The sequence below is a fragment of the Narcine bancroftii genome, chromosome 3, assembly GCF_036971445.1.
Source record: "Narcine bancroftii isolate sNarBan1 chromosome 3, sNarBan1.hap1, whole genome shotgun sequence".
NCBI classification, from domain to species: domain Eukaryota; kingdom Metazoa; phylum Chordata; class Chondrichthyes; order Torpediniformes; family Narcinidae; genus Narcine; species Narcine bancroftii.
The window spans coordinates 232409619-232437341 of record NC_091471.1 but is presented as its reverse complement, the minus strand read 5'-3'; the positions used below and the strand labels follow the sequence as shown (position 1 = coordinate 232437341).

Below are 27723 nucleotides of genomic sequence, written 5' to 3'. Positions count from 1 at the left end.
CTGAGGGAGGGTTGGTCAGGGGAGCGGGAGTGGCCAGGACGGTCTCAAGTTTGGGATGGGGCGAGAAACTGACAGGGGGATATTCAACACGGGCAAAGACTACCCAGCTCACAGTGAGGGAGTGGGTCAGCAGAGGGAGGAACAGGCCAAACCTATGCCTCAAGGGGAATTCCCTGGAAGGGAAGGGTCTTCCCCTGCACGTCTGTCCTTTTGCCCCGCACCTGCCTCCTAGCCAAACCCCACACCCCGCTCCAGCGTGGGGACGGGGGCACCTGGTACCTGGTGGCGTGAGCTCTCAGCGTGATGGTGTCACTCCAAGTCACCCGGGCATCGACGTCCATCGTCACGTTGAAGTGTATCTGCGGAGGAAGGAGGAGTGAGTGGGGGTAGCAGTAGATGGGATGTACTTGGCCTGGGGGAGGGCGTCAGTGACCGGGGTGGCCCAAAAGTCAACTCAGAAGAAGCCGGGGGGGGCGGAATTGGGGGAAGGGGAGAGGGGTTGGGGAAGGGGGAGAGGGGTTGAGGAAGGAGGAGAGGGATTGGGGAAGGAGGAGAGGGGTTGGGGAAAGGGGAGAGGGGTTGGGGAAGGGGGAGAGGGTTGGGGAAGGGGGAGAGGGGTTGGGGAAGGGGGAGAGGGGAATGCGGAGATGGGTTGGGGATGGGGAAGGAGAGGGGGAAGAGAACAGGGTGAGGGGGAAGGGGAGAGGGGGATGGGGAAGGGGAGATGGGGATGGGGAAGGGGAGATAGGTTGGGGAAGGGGTGAGGGGAATGGGGAGATGGGTTGGGGAAGGGGCGTGGGAAAGGGGAGATGGGTTGGGGATGGGGAAGGAGAGGGGGAAGAGAACAGGGTGAGGGGGAAGGGGAGAGGGGAAGGGGAGAGGGGAAGGGGAGAGGGGGAGGGGAGAGGGGGAGGGGGAGAGGGGTTGGGGAAGGGGGAGAGGGGTTGGGGAAGGGGGAGAGGGGTTGGGGAAGGGGGAGAGGTGTTGGGGAAGGGGGAGAGGGGTTGGGGAAGGGGAGAGAGGTTGGGGAAGGGGAGAGGGGTTGGGGAAGGGGGAGAGGGGTTGGGGAAGGGGAGAGGTGTTGGGGGAAAGGGGTTGGGGAAGGGGAAGAGGGGAATGCGGAGATGGGAAGGGGATGGGGAAGGAGAGGGGGAAGAGAACAGGGTGAGGGGGAAGGGGAGAGGGGGATGGGGAAGGGGAGATGGGGATGGGGAAGGGGAGATAGGTTGGGGAAGGGGTGAGGGGAATGGGGAGATGGGTTGGGGAAGGGGCGTGGGAAAGGGGAGATGGGTTGGGGATGGGGAAGGAGAGGGGGAAGAGAACAGGGTGAGGGGGAAGGGGAGAGGGGAAGGGGAGAGGGGGAGGGGGAAGGGAAGGGGAGAGGGGATGGGGAAGGGGGAGAGGGGTTGGGGAAGGGGGAGAGGGGTTGGGGAAGGGGGAGAGGGGTTGGGGAAGGGGGAGAGGGGTTGGGGAAGGGGGAGAGGGGTTGGGGAAGGGGGAGAGGGGTTGGGGAAGGGGGAGAGGGGTTGGGGAAGGGGGAGAGGGGTTGGGGAAGGGGGAGAGGGGTTGGGGAAGGGGAGAGGGGTTGGGGGAAAGGGGTTGGGGAAGGGGAAGAGGGGAATGCGGAGATGGGTTGGGGATGGGGAAGGAGAGGGAGAAGAGAACAGGGTGAGGGGGAAGGGGAGAGGGGGATGGGGAAGGGGAGATAGGTTGGGGAAGGGGCGAGGTGAATGGGGAGATGGGTTGGGGAAGGGGCGTGGGAAAGGGGAGATGGGTTGGGGATGGGGAAGGAGAGGGGGAAGAGAACAGGGTGAGGGGGAAGGGGAGAGGGGGAAGGGGAGAGGGGAGAGGGGGAAGGGGAGAGAGGGGAGGGGGAAGGGGAGTGGGGAAAGGGGAGAGGGGGAAGGGGAGAGGGGAAGGGGAGAGGGGGTGAGGGTTGTAATGGAAGATTCTAACTTTTTTTTTTACTTTGCAGCTTTTGCTTCTGCAAGGCTGAGAACCTGCTTGTTTTTTGAATCAGCAGACATAAGCTAAATTCCACCGAGGGGGCCAGAGATGCAGTTATCGGACAAAAGGACATCTTTGTACCAAGAACATTTAATCTTCCTGCTTGTTTTGGTCACAGACTGTCAGAGGCCTTGCCTTGATGCAAAATAAACTATTGTATTCAAAGTGATAAGCTGAAAATTATGTTATTCGATAGAAGCCTAGCATGCTAGCTTGCTCGCTTATCTTTCTTGCTGTGCTGGGAATAGGTGCTTGGGTAAGCAGTTTTTTGGTAATATAAGCCATGATCCTGCTGCTGAAGTTTGAGACTCTCCGAGAGGTGGCAACATCTCTCTGCAAGAAGAACTTCTGGAGTCCAGCCAACGTCCCGGTTGCGGGAGCTGGAGAAGCTGCTACCGGCGCCCTGACAACCTACTAAAGTGTGCAGTCGTTGCCTCGTTTCGGCAGTTGCGACCAGTCCAGGTGTTGATAAGTATAGTTGGGAAGGGCTTGCATATTGTCGTTTGAAATCAGCTTTTGAATTTGTAATAAACATTTGTATAAACTGAACTGCTCTCGGTGTGTGTGTCTATTTCCTTTCGGTAGCTCAAACACTGTGACCAATCTAAAACGAACAAAATGAGAGGTATAAATTTATCCAAGACAAGGGGGGAGAGGATGAGGTGAGGGGAAGGGGAGAGGCAAAGAGGACTGGGTGAGAGGGGTTGTGGAAGGGGAAGAGGATGGTGTGAGGGGGAAGGGGAGAGGGGGAAGAGGTGAGGGGTTGGGGAAGGGGAAGAGGACGGAGTGAGGGTGAAATGTGATGCTGGCATTCACTTCAGGAGGAATAGAGTATTAGAGCAGGGATGTGATGTATTTTCCATCCATCCGTGTATCTAAGAGTCTCTGAAATTCCCCCATTTCCAGCCTCCACCACCATCCCCCGACAAGGCATTCCAGGTCCTCACAACTCTCTGTGTAAAAAAAAAGATACCACCAACATCTCTCCTAAACTTCCCTCCCTCCACTTTGTACACATGTCCTCTGGTGTTTGCTGATCCTGCCCTGGGAAACAGGCACTGACTGTCCACCCTATCGATTCCTCTCAGAATTTTGTCGACCTTGATCAAGTCTCCTCTCATCCTTCTACGCTCCAAAGAGAAAAGTCCCAGCTCTGCGAACCTTGCCTCCTAAAGACTTGTTTCCCAATCCAGGCAACATCCTGGTGAATCTCCTTTGTCCCCTCTCCGTAGCTGCCACATCCTTCCTGTAATGAGATGGCCAGAACTGAACACAATTCTCCAAGTGTGGGCTCACCAGAGATCTGTAGAGTTGTAACGTGACCTCTCAACTCCTGAACTCAATCCCCCATGGTGAGAGTGGTGAGGAGAGAGAGAGAGAAGGGTGAGAGGGAGGGGTGAGGAAGAGAGAGGGGTGAGGGGGAGAGAGTGTGGGTGAGGGAGAGAGTGATGGGTGAGAGAGAGGGGTGGGGAAAGAGAGGGGTGAGGGGGAAAGAAGGTGGGGGAGAGAGGGGTAGAGGAGAACATGAGGGGGTGGAGTAGAGAGTGAGGGAGAAAGAGGGGTGAGGGAAGAGAAAGAGTGAAGGGGGAAGGGACAGAGAGAGAACCCCCCCCCCTCATGTCTGGAATTGACCCCTTCTGTTCCCCCTTCCAGAGCCAGTCAATCCTCTCTGGAGGAAGGTGACCTGTCCTGCGCTGTAGTGATCCTGGTGTGTCCTTCTCCGACCCCCATCCCATCTCATCCCAGAGAGTCCCCTCCCTCCCTCCAGCCACTGGGACAGTTCCAGAGATACTCCCCTTCCCCCATCCCCCGACTCACCGAGGTAGCAGTCCGGAAGATGGGATGGTTTACCAGGCACTGCATGATCCGGACGTTGGACGTAGTGAGATTCGGAACATCACCGCACTTGAGCTGAGAGCGGCGGCTGGACTGTAGGTTGGGTGGAGGGGGAGATAAAGGGAGGGAGAGGTTCATCAGTGCAGGCCGCACCCCAACAGATCTGCCCCATCCCACCTCACAAGGATGGGGCCCCAGGCTCCAGGACAGGGACTTAGGCTATGGGTCAAGGCCCCAAGCTCTGGGAGAGGGCCCCAGGTTCCAGGACAGGGCCCCAGGATCCAGAAAAGGGCTCTGGGGACAGGGCCTTGAGGTCCCGGGTCGGACTCCGCTCTCTGGGATAAGGACCCAGGTCACAGGACTGGCCAATGTGCTATGGGCAGGGCCCCAGGCTCTGAGACAGAGGCACCAAGTTCTGAGAAGACTACATTGCACCTGAGTTGCCATACCTGGATGATGGAACTCTTCCGGAAGGTGAGGCCAAGGGGCAGCTCGAAGGAGACCACAGTGTTGAAGGAATTCTCTCCGGAGTTTGTCAGTGTTATGTCCAGTGTAAGAGTGGAGTGACTCCCCACGACTACGATCTGAGGCCTGTGGGCAAGGCCCGAGGCAGGTTACAGAGACAGGGAGAGGTGTAGGGGACCAGAGGAGGGGTTTACAGAGACGCGGAGGGGTGTAGGGGACCAGAGGGGGTTACAGAGATGGGGAGAGGTGTAGGGAAATGGAGGGGATTACAGAGACAGGGAGGAGTGTAGGGGACCGGAGGGGGTTACAGAGACAGGGAGGGGCGTAGGGGACCGGGGTGGGGGTGGGGGTTACAGAGACTGGGAGGGTTGTAGGGAGGGGATGGGGTTCTTACCCCACCAGGGAGAAGTTGATCTCTAGTCGGTCGGTGCAGCGGTTATCCAATCCACACTCCTGTTCGAATGGCAGCTGTGGGAGTTGGGAAGCTTAGCAATTATCATCAGGACCCCCCAGCTCCCCTGTCCCTTCACCCCCCCCCACTCTCTTTCTCCCTCTTTCCCCTTCCCACCCTCTCCCACACTTTTACTAACACCTCCCTCCCACCACCCATTTCCTCCATCTTTTGCTCCCTTCTCTCTTACCCCTGCCTCTCCTCCCCATCCCCCGTCACAGCAGAACCTCACCTTGGCCCTCCAAGTCCCAGAGTTGCCGTCTCGCAGAACAGGAGCTGGGAATTTCACCGACATTTGACCCTCTGCTTGATATGTTATCTCCAGCTGGATTGGGTTATAGTTGTCCTGGATACAGGTCTGGGGAAAGAGAGAGAGGGGAAGTCAGAGAAAGAGAGGAGATAGGTGGGAGAAGGAGGGTGCCAGAGAAAATGGAGAAAGTGGTGGGGGGGAGAGAAGGAAAGAGGTTGTGGAAGGGGTGTGGAGGGGAGGTGGATAGGGAGAGAGAGGGAGATGGTGAAATAAATGGAAGAAGGACAGGCATGTGACAGGGTGCTTGAGGATGTTAAATTGAGCCCATTGTTCAAAGATGATAGTAAAACCATCAACATTCTCCAACAAAACCTACTAACATTCCCTCCCCATCCCTGAGGGGTTCCTGATTCAGTCTAACTAGAGAGGAACCCTGAATGGGGCTCCTGGTGGGGTCTAACCAGAGGGGAACGCTGATTTGTTCTCCCGATGGGGTCTAACCAGAGGGCAACCCTGAACAAGGCTCCCGGTGCGGTCTATCCAGAGGGGAACCCTGAACGGGGCTTCTGGTGCGGTCTAACTGGAGGGGAACCCTGAACATTGCTGTTGGTGTGGGGTCTACCTAGATGTGAACCTGAGCAGGACTCCATGTGAGTCAAACACCTACCTCCAGTTCAAGATCAAAATTCAAGCAATAGCCATTGAAGAGTCTGAAGGTTCCTGAGGCGGGTGATTTGAACATTGCTCTCTGGACATTTCGACCAGGGTCCAAAATGATTTTGTACAACACGTTGAAACTTGGAACCTCTTGGGAAAGACAGAGCAACAAGATGGAGAGGTGAGGAGTGATTGAGAACCGGAATCAAGGGAGATATATTTCAGACATGTACAAGAACAGACTGTGATGTAATCCAGGGGATATTTCTAGAATAACAGATTCCCGGGAGTGGGTCACAGGCTGGAGTCTGATCCAGAGGTTCGGGGGAGGAGGGGTTTATATATAAAATAACAGATCCCCAGGAGTTGGTCACAGGCTGGGGTCTGATCCAGGGTTCGGGGGGGGGGGGTGGTTTATATGTAGAATAACAGATTCCCAGGAGTGGGTCACAAGCTGGGGTCTGATCCAGGGATTCAGGGGTTTATATAAAGAATAATAGCTCCCCGGGAGTGGGTCACAGGCTGGGCAGCGTCACCTGCTATTTTCCTGGTGAGTTCTGTCAGCTTGAAACACATCTTGGCTGTCACTGTAGGTTTGGACACGACATTTTCTGGACAGTCGACGTCCTTCTGTTTTATCTTTGCTGGGTCGAAGGTGCTCTGAGTTTCAAGCTTCACCACAGGACGAGACCTGGAGGAGCAACCGAATCTGGTCAGTCCGTGCCAGACAGGCCTCAGCCTCCCTGGTGCCAAACCAGGCCTGTCGGGTAGGCCTCACTCTCTCTGTCCCACTACCAGCCCCGTTGTGTTGGTCTCCCCAGTGCGATCCTGGACCTGTCAGGTAGGCCACATTCTCTCCAGGCCTGTCGTGTAGGCCTCCCTCTCTCTAGGTCTATTGTGTAGGCCTCACTCACCCCAGCCTGACAGAGCCTGCACCGTAGGCCTCATTCACCCCATCCCACCATGTAATGTCTCTGTTGTTACTCGGGAGGCTACCTAAATAACTTCGAGATGCAAGATTCAAATAACAGAAGAGACTTTACTTACTGATGCCTTCCACTATCTCAGGACATAGTTCACCCACACTCACATACATCCCACTGTGGTGCACTACAGTGAGGGTGTATTTCTACACGGTTACAAAATAGTTCACATTATCCTGACTATATAACATTCCTCCTTCTCAAGATAAAAAAAATTACTGTTCTTTATCACTTTCTTTTCAGTGCAACTTAAGTGACTGAACTTGTACATTCGTTTATTTACACAACTATTTTAAAATAGTCCCTGGTGACAGTCTGTGTGGTGAAACCACTATTGTGTATGTAAATAACATGAACTTATATGTTCGTCCCTGCTCTCACTGGCCGGCTCGTGACTCCTCCCCTTTATCCCCATAAAGGCCGACGTCCCATAACCCTACCCCCAGTTCGAGCCCCGGGTCAGTGTGAGCCAAGCAACACAAAGGGATGCTGTTCATCTGGAGCTAATAAAAGGTTTCAGTTCCGGTAACTTCAGTCTTTGTGTAATTGATCGTGCATCAATATCTCGCTTCCCCATCTAGTGGATTTGGTTGCGACCATTGGGCTCTGTGTTGCTGGTCCATGTGTAGGTGATGGAGCTTGTTGTGGTCCACCTGACAGCTGCGGAGTTGATGTTTTGGTTTTAGTGGTTGTGGTCTCTTCACTTGATGTCGGAGTTGCCAGCTTTGCTGGTATTAAAGCTTTCTGCTTTGTCACATCTTGCATTGGCCTGATGTGAATTCTGTTCCTCCTCAGCTGATGGCCAGAGTCTGTCTTGACAATGTATGATCTTGGGGTCTCCGCTTCTCTGATGACCTTTGCTGGGGTCCATGTTTTCAACATCAGCTCCTGAATGTGCACACGCTGCCCTCTGAAGAGTTCTGGCAATGTTTGTGCATGTTTGCCATAGATCTGGTGTCCTTCTTGCTCATCAGCCAGTCTCCTTCTGGTTTCCTCCTGGTCTTCTGGAGGGGGTATTTTGCTTGGCAGAGTTGTTTTATATCCCCTGCAGGTTCTGTTGTCGGAGACTTTTTTTTAAATTTTTTTATTTTTCACACTATAAACCACATTGATCAAGATACATACATTTTCCTTTTCAAATATATACAGTGTCGTTTTCTCCCCCCCCTTCTTCCCATCTCACCCTCCCTACCTCCCCTCTCATTCATTTAAAGTTCAGAATCTAAGATACATTAAACCCGTCAAACAATGTTGTCACTCAATAAAAATAAACAAGAAATTGCTCTGAGTCAATTCTTTTCATTCCCTTCTCCTTCTGTCATTTTAGGTGGTAGATGTCCCCAGTAGGTTTTCTCTATTGTGTTTCATGTATGGCTCCCATATTTGTTCAAATATTGTAATATTATTTCTTAAATTATATGTTATTTTTTCTAATGGAATACATTTATTCATTTCTATATACCATTGTTGTATCTCAAATTATCTTCTAATTTCCAGGCTGACATAATACATTTTTTTGCTACAGCTAGGGCTATCCTAACAAATCTTTTTTGTGCACCATCCAAATCAAGTCCAAATTCTTTGTTTATTACTTAGGAGGAAGATCTCTGGGTTTTTTGGTATATTGCTTTTTGTGATTTTATTTAATGTCTGGTTTAGATCTTCCCAAAATTTTTTCATTTTCTCACATGTCCAGATTGCATGCATTGTTGTTCCTATTTCCTTTTTACAGCAAAAACATCTGTCAGATACTGTTGGGTCCCATTTATTTAACCTTTGAGGTGTAATATATAGCCTGTGTATCCAGTTATATTGTATCATACGTAACCTCGTATTTATTGTATTTCACATAATTCCTGAGCATAACTTCTCCCATGTTTCCTTCTTTATCTTTATGTTTAGATCTTGTTCCCATTTTTGTTTAGTTTTACCATTTGTTTCCTCATTCTCCTTTTCTTGTAGTTTAATATACATGTTTGTTATAAATTTTTTGATTATCATTGTGTCTGTAATCACATATTCAAAATTACTTCCCTCTGGTTACCTCAGACTGCTTCCCAATTTGTCCTTCAAGTAGGATTTCAGTTGGTAGTATGCCAACACTGTATCGTGAGTTATATTATATTTATCCTTCATTTGTTCAAAGGATAATAATTTATTTCCTGAAAAGCAATTTTCTATTCTTTTGATCCTTTTTTCTCCCATTCTCTAAAGGAAAGGTTATCTATTGTAAAAGCGATTATCTGATTTTGCGTCAGTATTAGTTTTGGTAGTTGGTAATTTGTTTTATTCCTTTCTAAATGAATCTTCTTCCAAATATTGAGCAGATGATGTAATACTGGAGAATTCCTACGTTGTACCAATTTTTCATCCCATTTATATAATATATGTTCAATAATCTTCTCCCCTATTTTATCTAGTTCTAATCTAGTCCAATCTGGCTTTTCCCTTGTTTGATAAAAATCTGATAGGTATCTTAATTGTGCGGCTCTATAATAATTTTTAAAGTTTGGCAGTTGTAAGCCTCCTTGTTTATACCATTCTGTTAATTTATCTAGTGCTATCCTCGGTTTCCCCCCTTTCCATAAAAATTTCCTTATTATTTTCTTTAACTCCTTGAAAAATTTCTCCGTCAAGTGTATTGGCAATGCCTGAAATAGATATTGTATCCTTGGGAAAATGTTCATTTTAATACAGTTTATCCTTCCTATTAGTGTTAGTGGTAAGTATTTCCAATGTCTAAGTCGTCCTGTAATTTTTTTCATTAGTGGATAATAATTGAGTTTATATAGATGGCCGAGGTTTTCATTTATTTGTATACCTAGGTATCGTATTGCTTGCATTTGCCATCTGAATGGTGATTCTTTCTTAAATTTGGAGAAATCCACATTATTCATTGGCATTGCTTTACTTTTATTTGCATTAATCTTGTATCCCGACACTTCTCCATATTCCTTCAATTTCTTATGTAATTCTTTTATTGATATTTCTGGTTCTGTTAAGTATACTATAACGTCATCTGCAAATAAACTAATTTTATATTCCTTGTCATTTATTTTGATCCCTTTTATTTTATTTTATGTTCTTATCAGTTCTGCTAGTGGTTCTATCGCTAACGCGAACAATAAGGGCAATAGTGGGCATCCCTGCCTTGTTGATCTGCTTAAGTTAAATTGTTTTGATATATATCCATTTACTGTCACTTTCGCCAATGGCCCCTTATATAATGCTTTAATCCAATTAATATATTTCTCTGGTAAACTGAATTTTTGTAGTACTTTGAATAAATAATTCCATTCTACTCTGTCAAAGGCCTTCTCTGCGTCTAAAGCAACCGTAACTGTTGGAGCTTTATTTCCTTCTACTGCATGAATTAAGTTAATAAATTTACAAATATTGTCTGTTGTTCGTCTTTTTTGAATAAATCCAGTTTGGTCTAGATTTACTATTTTTGGTACATCGTCGGCTAATCCGTTTGTTAATAGTTTAGCTATTATCTTATAATCTGTGTTAAGTAAAGATATTGGTCTATATGACGCTGGTGCGAGTGGATCTTTCCCTGTCTTTGGTATTACTGTAATCATTGCTGTTTTGCATGAATCTGGTAAGCTTTGTGTTTTATCAATCTGGTTGATTACTTCCAGGAGGGGAGGAATTAATAAATCTTTAAATGTTTTATAGAATTCTATTGGGAATCCATCCTCTCCTGGTGTTTTATTATTCGGTAGTTTTTTTATTATCTCTTGTATTTCTACTATTTCAAATGGTTCTATTAATTTATTTTGTTCCTCTATTTGTAATTTTGGTAGTTCAATTTTAGTTAAAAATTCATCTATTTTGACTTCTTTCCCTTCATTTTCAGTTTGGTATAATTGTTCGTAGAATTCTCTAAAGTTTTATTAATCTCCGTTGGATTATATGTGATTTATTTGTCTTTTTTCCTTGATGCCAATACCATTCTCTTAGTTTGTTCTGTCTTAAGCTGCCATGCTAGAATTTTGTGCGTTTTTTCTCCTAGTTCATAATATTTGTTTTGTCTTCATTATGTTCTTCTCCACCTTATATGTTTGTAATGTTTCATATTTTATTTTTTTTATCTGCCAATTCTCTTCTTTTAGTTGTGTCTTCCTTCATTGCTAATTCTCTTTCAATATTTGCTGTTTCCCTTTCCAACTGCTCTGTTTCCTGATTGTAGTCCTTCTTCATCTTGGTTACATAACTTATTATTTGCCCTCTGAAGAACGCTTTCATTGCGTCCCATAGTATAAACTTATCTTTCACTGATTCCGTATTTATTTCAAAGTACATTTTAATTTGTCTTTCAATTAATTCTCTAAAATTCTGTCTTTTAAGTAACATGGAGTTTAATCTCCATCTATACATTCTTGGAGGGATGTCCTCTAACTCTATTGTCAATATCAGGGGTGAGTGGTCCAATAATATTCTAGCTTTATATTATGTTTTTCTAACTCTTGTCTTGTATGCGAGCTGATAACAGGCATAGGTCTATTCTTGAGTATGTTTTATGTCTACCTGAGTAATATGAATATTCCTTTTCCTTTGGGTGTTGTTTCCTCCATATATCCAAAAGTTGCATTTCTTGCATCGATTTAATTATAAATTTGGTTACTTTGTTCTTTCTGTTAATTTTTTCCCCAGTTTTATCCATATTTGAATCCAAATTAAGGTTGAAATCCCCTCCTATTAGTATGTTCCCTTGCGTGTCTGCTATCTTCAAAAAAATATCTTGCATAAATTTTTGATCTTCTTCGTTAGGTGAATATACATTGAGTAAATTCCAAAACTCCAAATATATCTGACATTTTATCATTACATATCTCCCTGCTGGATCTTTTATTTCCTCTTCTATTTTAATTGGTACATTTTTAGTGATTAATATAGCTACTCCTCTAGCTTTTGAATTATATGACGCTGCTGTTACATGTCCTATCCAATCTCTCTTTAATTTCTTATGCTCCATTTCAGTTAAATGTGTTTCTTGCACGAATGCTATATCAATTTTTTCTTTTTTCAGTAAATTTAGCAGTTTCTTCCTTTTGATTTGGTTATGTATTCCGTTAATATTTAAAGTCATATAGTTCAACGTAGCCATTTCATACTTGTTTATCTTTCCTTTCCGCTTCCTCATCATCACCTTTCCATCTTATCCATTTCTGCTTTCTTGTTTTGAACACTTGATAAGACATTTCTAAAACATCAAACATTTCCCTTATTCTCCTATCTAAAATTTCTTTAACCCCACTATCCCCTCCCTTTCCTGAGTTGCCCTTTATCCCTTGTCGGGCAACCACATCTCCCCTCTCCATTTGGATTTGCGAATTCACTCGCAAGCGTCAACTGATTTTGCAGTGACCGTAACTCCTCCCCACCCAGCCCCCCCAGAAAAGACTTTAATTTTCATATATAACAAAGGTCACTCTCTTAATTCCCTTACTTCCTCTCTTCCCTTTCTTTCCCTTATTAATTCTTATCTATACTCTATATATTTTCTTTTAAATACAGATACACTCATGTACACACATATATACATACACACACACACACACATATATATATATATATATATATACACACCCATATACACACATACATATAGTTCGTGGTCATTTTTGCTCTCGTTACATGTCTTCATCTCTCTGTCTGTTTTATAGTTGTTCTGCAAATTTTCGTGCTTCCTCCGCATCCGAGAATAGTCTGTTTTGCTGCCCTGGAATAACTATTTTAAGTACCGCTGGGTACTTTAGCATAAATTTATATCCTTTTTTCCATTGGATCGCTTTTGCTGTATTAAACTCCTTTCTCTTTTTCAGGAGTTCAAAACTTATGTCTGGATAGAAAAAAATTTTTTGACCTTTGTATTCCAGTGGCTTTTTGTCTTCTCTTATTTTCTTCATTGCTTTCTCCAATATATTTTCTCTTGTTGTATATCTAAGGAATTTTACTAAAATGGATCTTGGTTTTTGTTATGGCTGTGGTTTCGGGGATAATGTTCTATGTGCCCTTTCTATTTCCATTTCTTCCTGTAATTCTGGTCTTCCTAGGACCCTGGGGATCCAATCTTTTATAAATTCTCTCATATTCTTGCCTTCTTCATCTTCCTTAAGGCCCACTATCTTTATATTATTTCTTCTATTATAATTTTCCATTATATCTATCTTCTGAGCTAACAGCTCTTGTGTCTCTTTAACTTTTTTATTAGATTCTTCTAATTTCTTTTTTAAGTCTTCGATTTCTACGGCTGTTTCTCGTTCTTCCACCTTGTCCACTCTTTTTCCCATATCTGACATGACCATCTCTAATCTATTCATTTTTTCTTCTGTACTTTTAATTCTTTTTATTTCACTAAATTCTTGTGATTGCCATTCTTTTACTGATTCCATATATTCTTTAAAAAAAATATATATCCATTGTCTTGCCCTTCCCTTCTTCTTCCATTTCTCTATGTTCTTCTTCTTCCTCTGGGTTAGTCATCTGTTGTTTCCTTGATTTCTTTTTACTCTCTTCTTTCTTGTTCTCGTTGTTTTCTATGTTCTCTTCTTCTTGTGCTCTAGCTGTCATTCTCAGCTGTGGAGATTGACTCCTGAGCAGGTCCCCCCTCCCATCAGTGTTTTTTTTGTCATGGGCACTTTTGCTTGGCTCCGCGAGCCATTTTTGTAGTCCCGAGCTTGTGACTTCAACTGACCTTAGGGAGCGGGCTTCTCTCTCTGTGGCGGGCATCCTCGGACAGGTAAGGCCTTCACCTTCTTCTTCCGATGTCTTTTCTTCTTCTCTTCTTTCCGTCGCTTTCGACTTTTCTTTCTTCACTGCCATTTTCTTCCCACCTTTACTTTCACTTTATTTTAATTTTCGTGTTTGTGCCTTTGTGTTTTCTGAGTTTTTTTTTTAAACTTTTCCGGAGAGGGCTGGAGTTCCCCGACCGGCCACTACTTCATCACGTGACTCCGTTGTCGGAGACTTCACGTCAGCCCTTAAAGGTGTTGCTCGTAATGATAGAAGAGCTAGGTCTGGGTCTTCTTTTTCATGACACTTAACTAGTGGGCGTTTCACGGTTTGCACTTGTCTTTCAATGAACCCATGACCTTTGGGGTAGTATGGGGATGATGTAGTGATAACAAACCCATACTCTGCAGCCACCTTTCGGAATTCTTGTGATATGATCTGTGTTCCATTGTCACATATTACTTGCTCGAGTATTCCTTGTTCAGCGAGAAGCGCTCTCATTTCTAAGGTGATAGTTGACGCTCTCAGGTCTTTCACCCTTTTGACAAATGGAAACTTAGAATAGTAACAGACAACTATTAAATTACCAGTCTTGATTCTCGGTGAACAAGTCTGCTCCCACTGTGTGCCACAGCCTGGAAGGTACATCTGTGGAAATTCTTTCCTCGTTTTGTTGTGTACTTTTGGCAGATTCGACATGTAGCCACCGTATTTTCAAAGTCTTTGTATATCCGGTCCAGTACATGCTCCGAGTTAGCATTTCTCCATCCCCATGTGACCTTCGTGTATTTTCTGGGGAATCTCTTTCTGCATCGTTTCAGGTATAATCCAGCCAGCAGAACCCCGTTGTTTAACAAAATATCGCCTCAGGGAGACCAATATTGACTTAATGAGGACTCTACCTGCTTTATCCTCTCTGGCCATTCTTATTTTTAAAAAATATTTTAATTTTGGTTTTCAAACATATATCAAAGATACATCTTTTACGTCAAGAAAATAATCTGCTTACAACTTACATGGAAAATATGAGTTTTTCTTAAAAAATACAATTTTTTTCATCAATACAGTGTATATGATAGCAAGTTATTCAAACATGTTGTTAACCAAACTTAGCAAGTTATTCAAACATGTTGTTAACGAAACTTAGCAAGTTATTCAAACATGTTGTTAACCAAACTTAAGTCAAATATAACAAAATTTTCAAACAATAAACATTCTCCACCCCCCCCCCCCACTACCCCCTTCCCTTTTACACACAAAAAAACGGATATTGTGCCTCTCCATCCACTGTCGGAGCTTACAGTCTACATTTTATTTAAAAAAAAGATAAAATCGAGGGAAGACCACAAATTTACAGCAGCATTATTGCACTCGTGCACCAACAGAATTCAGGCATGGGTGCCAGATCTTGTTTGTTTCTTATACGTGATCTTTTCTCAGTCTACAACTGTCTGTTACTGACATCCATCGTGCCAGAGCAATCGGTGTATCTGACTTCCATGTAACTGCTACACATTTCCCAGCTATTGCCAATGCGATCTCAATAAAAGATATTTGAGGTCACTGCTAATATTTATAAAATTTCCCAGTAAATATAGTTCCAGACTACCTGGGAAGTTAACTCCAGAAATCCTCCTTAAGTCTTCTGATGGTTCGTGCCAGAAAGGATTAACTTTTGTGCACGACCACTCAGAGTGGAGAAATGTTCCTTCCTCTATTTTACGTGGAAAGCATCTAACACTTCTGTTTTTGATTTGTGTCGTCTTTGTGGTGTCAAATATAATTGATGTAAAAAGTTACATTGCACCAAGCCATAACTGCGCATTAATAATCAAGCCCACCCCATCTTTGCACCATTCAGACCAAGATGGTTCTGCTAGATTTTCTGCCAGATCTGCTTCCCATCTTTCTCTTGATCTATGTAATCCAGGTGTTTTCCCTTCCATTTGTAGGGCATAATATAAATTTGGGTATATTATCCATCTATAATGTGTGTTCCAATTCACTTACTCCACCATCGTCATTTCCCCAAATCTCTCTTAGAAAAGCCCTTAATTGCAGGTAACAAAGGAAATTACCAGGTTTGCCTCATTTGTTCAAATGACATTAAGACCCCGACTTTGTCACGGTCCACGATATGGCCCATCCCCTTTTGTAGCCAAGTATTTAGAATCCTATTTCCCATTATGGTAGGTAGCACCTGGTTATTACATAATGGCAATCTTTTTTTAAAAAATATTTAAGATGAATCAATACAAACAACAATAATTACTATATCTAAGTACATATATCATTTATATATATATATATATATATATAAAAAAAAAATATATATATATATATATATATATATAATATATATATATATATATATATATATGAAGCCCACCCCAACATCCCAATTATTATCCTTCCTCCTCCCTACCCCAACTATAAAGGAAGAAATAAGGAGAGGGGAGATCACTATTTAATCTTAAAGTTATAACTATAAAGCTTCTTGGGTGCAGGAGCGGAGACGTCCACTGGGTGGATCGAGACCTCACACTTTAACATCAACAGCTTTCAAGTAGGGGCTCCAAACTTTAATAAAAACAGAATATTTCTCTCTCAAATTATATGTAATCTTTTCTAAAGGAATACAAGCTCTCATTTCATTATGCCATCTTTTTATCCCTACATTTAAATCAGATTTCCATGTAATAGCTAAACATTTTTTTGAAACCGCTATAAACACAAAAACTCAATTTGATACATATTTAGCTTCAATTTTAAAGCCATTGATTTAATATCTCCCAACAAAAATAACATTGGATCAAGAGGTCAATTTATTTTAAAAATCTGCTCTAAAAAAAAATTTTACTGTAGATAATCAATTTTTGAAAATTTGGGATCAAAAGGGAATTAAAAGAGTTGAGAATTGCTTTGAAGCTGGAAAATTTTTAACCTTTAATTGTATGAAAGACAAATTTCAAATTCCTTTAAACACCTTTTTTTTGGTTATTATCAAGTTAAACATTTTTTATTAGAACAATTAGGTCATGATTTAAAGTTACCCAGACAGTCCTCATTAGAATTACTGCTCACTAAAGAAGATTCGAAAAAATTTATTTCAGAAATGTATAAGTTGTTACAAAATAAATTGCCGAAACCTGATCTACATAAATCTAGAATGAAATGGGAAGTGGATTTACATAGAAAGATAGATGAAAACGTATGGAGAAATATATGTAGATACAGTGTGACGAAAGTAGTAAATGTACGTTATAGATTAGTTCAGTATAATATTTGACTCTGTTGAAATTTTTAAAAATCCAGCTCAGTTCCTCAGATACATGTTTTAGATGTGGTCAAGAAGGAGGTACTTTTTTACATTCGACATGGTCCTGCTCTAAGGTTAAAAGTTTCTGGTTGCATAATCCCTGTATTATCGTTAATATCCTGCCAAATTTTTACCATATGAATCAATATCGGGTTTGAAGTCTTTTTCCTAATTAATTTAAAATTCCATTTGTAAATAAAATCTTTAATCACTGTTTCTTCCATTCCTTGTAATCCCACATGCACCCACTTTGGTGGGCTTGTATCGAAGAAAGATGCCAAAAATCTTAACCGAGCAGTCAAGTAATTTTTTTTTTAAATCTGGGAGTCGTAGTTCCCTCTAGTTTATGATCCCATGTCAATTTTTCTAATGCTATTCTTGGTACTTTAATATTCCATAGGAATTGTCTTACTAAATTAGTTATTGTCTTAAAAATCTGTTTTGGTAAATGTATTGGTATCGACTGGAGCAAATGTTGAATTTTTGGCATTATCTTCATTTTGATACAATTAATTCTCCCTATTAACGTTAGGGGCTGGTCCTTCCATTTTTTCCAGCAGGAGAGAGTAGTTCAACTTGTACAAATTATTCAAATTATGCAATGATAAGGGGCTATCAACAATCTTGTTGTACGAGGCCCTTTGGGTAGGAGCGATCACAATATGATCGAATTCTCACTCGACATGGAGAGTGATGAAATTAAAACCGAAACTAAGGTCCTGAATTTAAATAAAGGGAATTATGATGGTATGAGATGGGAGTTGAGTAAGATTGATTGGGTGGTGTTTATGGGGGAGTTGACTGTGGATAGACAATGGAAAGCATTCACAGATCTAATGGAGAAATTGCAAAAATCATTTATACCGGTTTGGCATAAAAATAAACCAAAAAAGATGACTCAACCCTGGATAACAAGGGAAATTAGAGACAGCATTAGGTCCAAAGAGAGAGTATATCAATTGGCCAAAAAAAAGTACCACAACCGAAGACTAGGAGCAGTTCAAGATGCACCAAAGGAGGACAAAGGGATTAATCAAGAGAGCAAAAATAAATTACGTAAGTAAGCTTGCAGCAAATATAAAAACCGACTGCAAAAGCTTTTATAAATATGTCAAGAGGAAAAGATTGGTGAAATCCAGAGTAGGTCCCTTGCAGTCGGAATCAGGGGAATATATAATGGGGAATAAGGAAATGGCAGACCAATTAAATTCTTACTTTAGTTCTGTTTTTACAAGAGAGGATACAAATAACCTCCCAAGGATGTTGGGAAACATAGAGACTAATGCAAAGGAGGAACTGAAAGAAATCAGTATCTCTAAGGACATGGTCTTGGGGAAATTGATGGGATTGAAGGCAGATAAATCCCAAGGGCCTGATAATCTACATCCTAGGGTACTTAAGGAAGTGGCCATTCAGATAGCAGATGCTTTAAGAATTATTTTCCAGAACTCGATAGACTCAGGATCAGTACCCATGGATTGGAGGGTAGCTAATATTACCCCACTATTTAAAAAGGGGGGTAGAGAAAAAGCGGAGAATTATAGGCCGGTGAGCCTTACATCAGTAGTGGGCAAAATGATGGAATCCATTATTAAGGATGTAATAGCAGAGCATATGACTAGCAGAGAAGGGATCGGACAGAATCAACATAGATTTACAAAAGGTAAATCGTGCTTGACAAATCTATTGGAATTCTTTGAGATGGTGACAGGTAAAATAGATGGGGGGGAGCCAGTGGATGTGGTGTACCTGGACTTCCAAAAGGCCTTCGATAAGGTCCCGCATAAACGACTGGCTTCCAAAATCAAGGCTCATGGGATTGGGGGCAAAGTATTGATGTGGATTGAGAACTGGCTGGCAGGTAGAAGACAGAGAGTTGGGATAAATGGCTCGTTTTCTGAGTGGCAGGCGGTGAACAGTGGGGTGCCACAGGGATCTGTACTGGGACCCCAGCTGTTCACAATTTACATTAATGATCTGGATGAGGGGATTGGATGAAATATCTCCAAATTTGCAGATGACACTAAGCTAGGAGGGGTTGTGTGCATTGAAGAGGGCGTCAGGAAGCTCCAGTGTGATTTGGATAAATTGAGGGACTGGGCAGATACATGGCAAATGCACTACAATGTGGATAAATGTGAGGTTATCCACTTTGGTAATACAAACCGGAGGGCAGATTACTATTTGAATGGCAATAGATTAAGAGATGGGGAAGTGCAGAGAGACCTAGGGGTACTTGTACACCAGTCTCTGAAGGCGAGCATGCAGGTACAGCAGGCGATTAAAAAGGCAAATGGTATGTTGGCCTTCATATCAAGAGGGTTTGAGTAAAGGAACAATGGATGCAGATGGGATGTTTCCAATGATGGGAAAATCCAGAACCCGGGGCCATGGTTTGAGGATAATAGGCAAACCATTTAGGACCGAGATGAGGAGGAATTTCTTTACCCAGAGGGTGGTGAATCTGTGGAATTCATTGCCACAGAGGACAGTAGAGGCAGGTTCATTAAATATATTTAAGAGGGAATTAGATATCTTTCTTCAGTATAAGGGTATTAAAGGTTACGGAGAGAAGGCGGGGATGGGGTACTGAACTTTAAGATCAGCCATGATCGGGGAGGGAGTCACGTGATGGAGTAGTGGCCGGACGGTGAACTCCAGCCCTCTCCAGAAAAGTCAGAAAAAACAAAGGAAAACACAAAGGCACAGAAACAAAAGTTAAAGAAAAGTGAGTATAAAGGTGGAAAGAAGATGGCGACAAAAAAAGAAAAATCGAAATCAACGGTAAGAAGAGAGGAAGAGAAGACAACAGAGGAAGAAGGAGAAGGCCTTACCTGTTCGAAGAGGCCCGCGGTGGAGAGAGAAACCCGCTCCCTCAGGTCGGTAGAAATTGGACTACAAAAATGGCTCGCTGAGCCGAGTAAAAGTGCGCAACCGCGCATGCGCATGAAAAAAAACACACCGACGGGAGGGGTGACCAGCTGGGGAGTCGATCTCCACAGCTGGCAACGACAGCTGCAGAACACCTGCAGCAAGAAGAGAACACAGAAGACAATGGAAACAAGAAAGAAGAGAAGAAAAGGGCAACAAAGAAACAACAGATGGCCAACCCAGAGGAAGAAGAAGAGGAAGAGGAAGAGTACAGTGAAATAGAAGAAGAAGGGAACGGCAAGATAAAGGATTTACTTTCTCTTATTAAAGGATACATGGAGTCATTTAAAGAATGGCAAACACAGGAATTTAATGATTTAAGAAGAAGAATAAACAACACAGAAGAGAAAATGAATAAAATAGATATGACCTTAACAGAAATGGGAAAGAAAATGGACAAAATGGAAGAGCGGGCAGTAGCAGCAGAAATGGAGGTAGAGGACTTAAAAAAGAAATTAGAGGAATCTAATAAAAAAGCTATAGAGACACAAGAACTGTTAGCTCAGAAAATAGATATAATGGAAAATTATTACAGAAGAAATAACATAAAGATAGTGGGCCTTAAGGAAGATGAAGAAGGCAAGAATATGAGGGAGTTTATAAAAGATTGGATCCCTAGGATCCTAGGATGTCCAGAACTACAGCAAGAAATGGAAATAGAAAGGGCACATAGAGCATTGGCCTTTAAACCACAACCACACAAAAACCAAGATCTATTTTAGTAAAATTCCTAAGATATACTACAAGAGAAAAATTACTGGAGAAGACAATGGAAAAAGTAAGAGAGGGCAACAAGCCACTGGAGTATAAAGGGCAAAAAATCTTCATTTATCCAGATATAAGTTTTGAACTCCTTAAGAAGAGAAAGGAGTTCAATACAGCAAAGGCGATTTTATGGAAGAAAGGGTATAAATTTATACTAAAGCATCCAGCAGTATTGAAAATATTTATTCCAGGACAACAAAACAGACTATTCTCGGATCCAGAAGAAGCACGAAAATTTGCAGAACAATTACAAAATAGACTGAGGGATGAAGACGTGTAATGAGAGTAAAAATGATCACGATTGATATGTATGTGGGTAAAGAGGTATAAGAGTGTATAGGTATAATGTGCATACGTGAATGTATCTGTACTTAGAGGAAAATATAGATAGTATAGACAAGAATTAATAAGGGAAGGTAATGGAATAGAGAGAATAAGGAGGGAATTAAAAGAGTGACCTTTGTTACATATGAAAAGTGAAATCTTTTCTGGGGGGGCTGGGTGGGGGGGAATAGCGGTCACTGCAAAATCAGTTGACGCTTGCGAGTGAATTCGCAAACCCAAATGGAGAGGGGAGATGTGGTTGTTCGACAAGGAATAAAGGACAACTCAGGAGGGGAAGGGGAGATTGGGGCTAAAGAAGTTATAAATAGGAGAATAAGGAAAATGTTTGATGTTTTAGGAATGTTGTCTTATAAAGGGTTTAAAATAAGAAAACAGAAATGGAAAAGGAGGAAAGGTAATGATGGAAAAACGGAAAGGGAAGATAAACAAAGTATAAAATGGCTACGTTGAACTATATGACTTTAAATATTAATGGAATACATAACCAAATTAAAAGGAAGAAACTGCTAAATTTACTGAAAAAAGAAAAAAATTGATATAGCATTTGTGCAAGAAACACACTTAACTGAATTGGAGCACAAGAAATTAAAGAGAGATTGGGTAGGACATGTAACAGCAGCATCGTATAATTCAAAAGCAAGAGGAATGGCTATATTAATTAGTAAAAATGTGCCATTTGAAATAGAAGAGGAAATAATAGATCCAGCAGGGAGATATGTAATGATAAAATGTCAGATATATTCGGAGTTTTGGAACCTACTTAATGTATATTCACCTAACTAAGAAGATCAAAAGTTTATGCAAGATATCTTTTTGAAGGTAGCTAATACGCAAGGGAACATACTAATAGGAGGGGATTTCAACCTGAATTTGGATTCAAATATGGATAAAACTGGGAAAAAAATTAACAGAAAGAACAAATTAACCAAATTTATAATTTAATCAATGCAAGAAATGCAACTTTTGGATATATGGAGGAAACAAAACCCAAAAGAAAAGGAATATTCATGTTACTCAGCTAGACATAAAACATACTCAAGAATAGACCTATTTTTGTTATCAGCTAGTATGCAAGATAGAATAAGAAAAACAGAATATAAAGCTAGAATATTATCGGACCATTCACCCTTGATATTGACAATAGAGTTAGAGGACATCCCTCCAAGAATGTATAGATAGAGATTAAACTCCATGCTACTTAAAAGGCAGGATTTTAGAGAATTCATTGAAAGACAAATTAAAATGTATTTTGAAATAAATACGGAATCAGTGAAAGATAAGTTTATACTATGGGATGCAATGAAAGCATTCATTAGAGGGCAAATAATAAGTTATGTAACCAAGATGAAGAAGGACTATAATCAGGAAACAGAGCAGTTGGAAAGGGAAATAGTAAATATAGAAAAAGAATTAGCAATGAAGGAAGATACAACTAAAAGAAGAGAATTGGCGGATAAAAAAATAAAATATGAAACATTACAAACATATAAGGTTGAGAAGAATATAATGAAGACAAAACAGAAATATTACGAACTGGGTGAAAAAACACACAAAATCCTAGCATGGCAGCTTAAGACAGAACAAGCTAAGAAAATGGTATTGGCATCAAGGAAAAAAGACAAACAAATTACATATAATCCAAAAGAAATTAAGGAAAACTTTAGAGAATTCTATGAACAATTATACCGAACTGAAAACAAAGGGAAAGAAGGGAAAATAGATGAATTTCTGACTAAAATTGAACTACCAAATCTACAAATAGAGGAACAAAATAAATTAACAGAACCATTTGGAACAGTAGAAATACAAGAGATAATAAAAAAATTACCAAATAATAAGACACCAGGAGAGGATGGATTTCCAATAGAATTCTACAAAACATTTAAAGACTTATTAATTCCGCCCCTCCTGGATGTAATCAACCAGATTGATGAAACACAAAGCTTACCAGATTCATGTAAAACAGCAATAATTACAGTAATACTAAAACAAGGGAAAGATCCACTCTCACCAGCGTCATATAGACCAATATCTTTACTAAACACAGATTATAAGATAATAGCTAAACTATTAGCAAACAGATTAGCAGAGCAGGTACCGAAAATGGTAAATTTAGACCAAACTGGATTTATCAAAAAAAGACGCACAACAGACAATATTTGTAAATTTATTAACTTAATTCATGCAGTAGAAGGAAATAAAGCACCTGCAGTAGCAGTTGCTTTAGACGCAGAGAAGGCCTTCGACAGAGTAGAATGGAATTATTTGTTCAAAGTATTGCAAAAATTCAGTTTACCGGAGAAGTATATTAATTGGATTAAAGCATTATATAAGGGACCGTTAGCGAAAGTGACAGTAAATGCACATGTATCAAAGCAATTTAACTTAAGCAGGTCAACGTGGCAGGGATGCCCACTATCACCTTTATTGTTTGCATTAGCTATAGAACCACTAGCAGAATTGATAAGAATAGATAATAATATAAAAGGAATAAAAATAAAAGACAAGGAATATAAAATCAGTCTATTTGCAGATGATGTTATAGTGTACTTAACAGAACCAGAACTATCAATAAAAGAATTATATAAGAAATTGAAGGAATATGGAGAAGTGTCAGGTTACAAGATCAACGTAAATAAAAGTGAAGCAATGCCTATGAATAATGCGGATTTCTCAAAATTTAAGAAGGAATCTCCATTTAGATGGCAAATGCAGGCAATAAGATACCTAGGTGTACAAATAAACAAAAATCTCGGCCAATTATATAAACTCAATTATTATCCACTAATGAAAAAATTACAGGACGATTTAGAGCATTGGAAAGATTTACCACTAACACTAATAGGAAGGATAAACTGTATTAAAATGAACATTTTTCCAAGGATATTATACTTATTTCAGGCATTGCCAATACAACTGACAGAGAAATTCTTCAAAGAGTTAAAGAAAATAATAAGGAAATTTTTATGGAGGGGGGGAAACCGAGGATAGCACTAGATAAATTAACAGAATGGTATAAACAAGGAGGCTTACAATTGCCAAACTTTAAAAATTATTATAGAGCCGCACAATTAAGATACCTATCAGATTTTTATCAAACAAGGGGAAAACCAGATTGGATGAGATTAGAATTAGATAAAATAGGGGAAAAGATACCTGAACACATATTACATAAATGGGATGAAAAATTGGTACAACATAGAACTTCTCCAGTATTACATCATCTCCTCAATATTTGGAAGAAGATTCATGTAGAAAGAAATAAAACAAATTATCAATTACCAAAACTAATATTAACGCAAAATAAGTTACTCCCTTTTACAATAGATAACCTTTCCTTTAGAGAATGGGGAAAAAAAGGGATTAAAAGAATAGAAAATTGTTTCTCAGGAAGTAGATTCTTATCCTTTGAACAAATGAGAGGTAAGTACAATATAACTGGAGATACAGCGCTGGCATATTACCAGTTGAGATCCTACTTGAAGGATAAATTAGGAAGCAGTTTGAGTTTGCCAGAGGGAAGTAACCTTGAATATGTGATTACAGATACAATGTTAATCAAAAGATTTATAACAAATATGTATATTAAACTGCAAGAAAAGGAGAACGAGGAAACAAATGGTAAAACTAAACAAAAATGGGAACAAGATTTAAATATAAAGATAAAAAAGGAAACATGGGAGAAATTATGTTCTGGAACGATGAGAAATACAATAAATACGAGGCTACGTATGATACAATATAACTGGTTACACAGACTATACATTACACCTCAAAAGTTAAATAAATGGGACCCAATAGTATCTGATAGATGTTTTCGATGTAAAAAAGAAATGGGAACAACAATTCATGCAATCTGGACATGTGAGAAAGTAGAAAAATTTTGGGAAGATCTCAATCAGATATTAAATAAAATAACAGAAAACAATATACCAAAGAATCCAGAGATCTTTCTCCTAAGTAACATAAAAAACAAAGAATTTCGAATTGATTTGGAGGATGCACAAAAAAGATTTGTTAAGATAGCTCTAGCCGTAGCAAAAAAATGTATTATGTCAACCTGGAAATTGGAAGATAATCTGAAAATACAACAATGGTATATAGAAATGAATAAATGTATTCCATTAGAAAAAATTACAGTTTAAGAAATAATATTGAAATATTCGAACAAATATGGGAGCCTTACATTAAATACAATAGCGAAAACCTACCGGGGACAATCATTACCTAAGTTGATGGAAGGAGAAGGAAAGAAAAGAATGGACTCAGTAGAATTTCTGGTGTATTTTTGTTGAATGACAACATTGTCTGACTGGTTTAATGTAACCTAGATTGTATACCTAAAATGGATGGGAGGGGGGGTGGTGGGGGGGTGGCTTGGGAGGAGGGAGGTGGGGGGGGAGAAAAAGTCACTGTATATGTGTGAAAAAGAAAAAGTGTGTATCATGGCTAATGTGATTTATGGTGTGAAAAATAAAAAATTTAAAAAAAAAGATCAGCCATGATCTCGTTGAATGGCGGAGCAGGCTCGAAGGGTCAAATGACCTACTCCTGCTCCTATCTTCTATGTTTCTATGTTATCAAGCATAATTCCCAGATATTTGATCCCTTCATTTTTCATTTGAGAACTCTGTTTCCTTAATATTATTCATAAGCGTGATTTGTTAAAGGTAGAATTTCACTTTTATCTATATTCATTGTCTACGCTGATACTCTTCCGTACTTTGTTAAAGTTTCTTGCAGTTTTTCCAGCATTCTCCCGGGTTCAGATATGTACGTTAATACATCATCGGCAAACAAACTTATTTTGCGTTGACCTTGACCGACCTCGAAGCCTTTAATTTCAGGATTGCTTCTGCTAGTGTTTCTATCGCCATAACAAATAGAGCCGGGGAGAGTGGGCAACCCTGTCTATTTGACTGCATGAATGGGAACATCCCTGATATTTGACTGTTTGTTATTATTTTTGCTTGTGGTTTTTGATATAATGCCCTAACCCAGTTAATAAATCTCCGTCCTATTCCCGAGTTTTCCAATGTTTTAAACAAAAAAGGCCATTCGAGTCTATCGAATGTGTTTTCTGCGTCTAATGATACGACTATATTAAGATCCTGTCTTGATTGGGCTAAATGTATTATGTTAAACAATCTCACCAGATTATTTGACCCTTGTCTGCCTTTAACAAATCCCACTTGATCTGTATGTATGAACTTAGGTAAATACTGTCCTAACCTGTTTGCCAGTGCTTTTGCTATTATTTGATAATCTGTGTTTAATAGATTGGTCGATAGGAAGAAGTTTTAAGTGGATCTCTATTCTGTTTTGGTAGCACAGTAATTATTGCCATTGAGAAAGAAACCGGTAATGTCTATGTTTCAACTGCTCACTTTATTATGTCCATGAATAATGGCATTAACAAATGCTTAAATTCTTTGTGAAACGCAGGTGAAAATCCATCTTCACCCAGGGCTTTATTAGCTTAAAGAGTTTCTAATGTTTCCTCAATTTCCTCCCAATTCTTGACTATCATTATCATTCCGCTTTGGGAGTTCCACATGATCTAGAAATTCCACTATTTTAGTCTTGTCTTCTGGCGAGTCGGATTTGTATAAATCTTTATAATATTGTCTGAATGTTTCACTTATTTCTTTCTGGTTATGTGTGACTGTACTGTTTTCCTTCTGTATAGCATTTACAGCTCTTGCTGATTCTGCAGGCTTCAATTGCCTGGCCAATATTTTATGTGCCCTTTCTCCTAAATTTGTAATAGTTCTGTTTTGTGTTTAATATTGTCTTTTCTGCTCTGTATGCTAGTAAAGTGTATGCTAGTGAATTTTCTTATTTTTCATTGTTCTAAATTTGTCTTGTTCCCCCGTTCTTTGATATTCTTTTTCTAATTCTCCTATTTCTTTCTCCAATTTATTCACTTTGGCATTAAACTCTTTTAATTTTTTCTTTAGTGAATGAAATGATTTGTCCTCGTAAAGTATCCCATATATCAAAAAGCTATTTGTTTCACAAAAAATCTCAATCTGTTGTCTTATAAATTGTTTAAAATACTCCCTTTTTAACAACAGCATATTCAATCGTCACCTACATGTACTTTCTTGTTTCTCTGGTATTAGTGGTGAATGATCCGAGTGTAATCTGAGTAGGTATTCCATTTTGTCTCCTCTATCCTTCAGACTTGACGATTGCTAAAACAAATCCATTCCTTTATGTGAATCAGGCATTTTAGAATAAAATGTGTAGCCTCTTTCTATGGGATTTATTGCCTCCAGACATCCATCAAGTTTAAATCTTTCATATATGCAAGGGTTAGATTAGCTGTCTTAGCTCTTCTTACTGTTCTTGTCGACTTATCAGGTATTGGGCCGAGACAAAAATTAAAGTCCCCTCCAATCAGTATATTTTGCCTCCGCTGTTTTTAAAAACACATCCTTCACGAAGGCCTCATCATTGTAATTTGGAGCGTAAATATTAATCAACTATTCTGAATAAATTTTGCCATTTACCTGGACGCTCGATCTTTCAAAATATTTTCTATAACCGTCGGAACATTTTTATTGATCAAAATTGCCGCTCCCCCTGCTTTTGAAATAAATGAAGAAGACCTGTCCCACCCATAATTGTTTCAGTTTATCATGTTCCATTTTAGTGAGATGTGTTTCTTGGAGAAACACCACATGAGCTTTCAGCTTTTTTAAATGTGTAAGTATTCTTTTCCTCTTGATGACCCGTTCAAACCATTAACATTAAAACTTATAAATTTCAATGTCTTATCCAAAGCAGCATTTTGTGAATTCTGTGCAAATAAATAAATATGCAAACCGTTTCATGATCTGTGCTCTCTCATTAAAAATTGTGCAACCTCTGCTCCGATGGTGAAGTAGACAGTGAGCCCCTGAGGCCTGCGATATAAAGCCCCAGGGATGAAGAGGAGGAACCCCACCCTAAAGCACCACCTTTAAAA

At 40.5% G+C, this 27723-nt stretch overlaps 1 protein-coding gene across 12 annotated transcripts in view; it reads right to left on the bottom strand.

Moving 5' to 3' along the window:
* Nucleotides 1-27723, bottom strand: part of LOC138758253 (integrin alpha-X-like) — a 77301-nt gene that overhangs the window by 25767 nt on the left and 23811 nt on the right. For all 12 annotated transcript variants that reach the window (XR_011354228.1, XM_069926896.1, XM_069926897.1 and 9 more), the window contains 7 exons: nucleotides 6203-6357; nucleotides 5677-5816; nucleotides 4992-5117; nucleotides 4703-4776; nucleotides 4293-4434; nucleotides 3826-3936; nucleotides 280-359 (listed from right to left, as the gene is read on the bottom strand). Coding sequence is in view for 11 of the 12 variants with exons in the window: in XM_069926896.1 (XP_069782997.1) it covers nucleotides 280-359; nucleotides 3826-3936; nucleotides 4293-4434; nucleotides 4703-4776; nucleotides 4992-5117; nucleotides 5677-5816; nucleotides 6203-6357 (828 nt within the window). In the remaining variant the exon portion in view is untranslated. The remainder of the gene's footprint in view (nucleotides 1-279; nucleotides 360-3825; nucleotides 3937-4292; nucleotides 4435-4702; nucleotides 4777-4991; nucleotides 5118-5676; nucleotides 5817-6202; nucleotides 6358-27723) is intronic.